This window comes from Corvus brachyrhynchos, unplaced genomic scaffold (assembly GCF_000691975.1).
Source record: "Corvus brachyrhynchos isolate BGI_N302 unplaced genomic scaffold, ASM69197v1 scaffold892, whole genome shotgun sequence".
Classification (NCBI taxonomy): domain Eukaryota; kingdom Metazoa; phylum Chordata; class Aves; order Passeriformes; family Corvidae; genus Corvus; species Corvus brachyrhynchos.
This window is the reverse complement of record NW_008236459.1, coordinates 42,882-44,036: the sequence shown is the minus strand read 5'-3', so window position 1 is coordinate 44,036 and position 1,155 is coordinate 42,882. Positions and strand designations below refer to the sequence as shown.

At 51.3% G+C, this 1,155-nt stretch overlaps 1 protein-coding gene across 1 annotated transcript in view; it reads right to left on the bottom strand.

Annotated features, from left to right (window-relative positions):
- Positions 1–6: 6 nt before the first annotated feature.
- LOC108444626 (butyrophilin-like protein 9) overlaps positions 7–1,155 on the bottom strand; it is a 10,689-nt gene continuing 9,540 nt past the window's right edge. Inside the window, exon 3 of the mRNA XM_017725843.1 lies at positions 7–806. Within this exon, the coding sequence (XP_017581332.1) occupies positions 643–806 (164 nt within the window). The 3' untranslated portion in view covers positions 7–642. The remainder of the gene's footprint in view (positions 807–1,155) is intronic.

Genomic DNA, 1,155 nt, shown 5'->3' with positions numbered 1-1,155 from the left:
TGGAGTCACTGGAGCTGCTGCCATGAATATGCTCCAGTCCCAGCAGTCAAAATCTGTGGCCTTGGGAGTTCTCCCAGAGAGGCTCTGCAATGTCACACAGGATTGTTCCTTAACACTGCCATGGCCACAGCAAGTCCTTGTGATGCCTTAGGTTTTAACTTCTATGTTTTTCAAGTCCTGTACTGCCTAGTGTGTAACTCTGAAGTTTCTTGTAGCTTAATTTCTGCTCTCTCATGCTAGGTAGACATAACAAAGTCTCTCCAGGCCTTCTCTCCAAGGACTCCCAGACTGTCCTAGGCCGAAAATGTGTAAACCAACATCTTAAGAGGGGGGTGAGCTTGAGGAAATTACATAATTAACTGAAGTTTTAATTGGAGAATTAACCCTGATATTCAAATCGGCCAATCTTATAAAAGTGTTAAGAACTAGTGACTCATCGTCCAGCTTGGGGTCCATTTTGAGAGTAGCCGCTGGCTCCCCAGGGTGTACTTTTGAAGGCCTTTCAAATAAATGCCTACCTTTATTCGCTTATTCTAGTCTAGTCTCTGTTTTTAGGTGGCCTCTCAAGGCATCACTTGCACCATTGCTTTGGGTGGTTCCCTCTTTGCCCACTCCCCTCAGAATTTGTTCCTGCCCCAGTTATCAGCTCCTGTGCTGACTTTGCCACCCCGCTCGAAATCTCCGTGTCCAATCGTGTGTTCCTGGAAGTCCAGCTGCTCTCCCCATGCAGTTCTCGGGTGGTGCCAGCACGCAGAGGCTTCGCTTGTGCGCTGTTGGCTCTGGCGGTCCACACCACTGACCCTGACCTGGAGAATCCAAAGCCGTGTCACATTCCTATCACCTTGCTTCCCACGGAAGGGAACGGCCTCTTGGCAAGAACTGATGGGAGGAAACGGACTACAGTGGGGCGATGGAAAATCCTAAGAGTTTTATTCTTGCCAAGGGATTTCAGTAAAAGGGAGAAGGCAGAAAGGCGGCTGGGCTGAGCAGGGCTCTCGTGTGGGAGATGAGGCAGAAGAGGAAGGTGCATGGCCAAGGGCAGCGAGGTTGGGGAATGCGGGAGGGACATGGAGATGCTGCTGGAGTTGACTGTGTGGGTGGGGCGTGGCGTGGCTGGAGTGGCCGTGGTGTGAGAATGGGCGCGGCCTCTCGCTG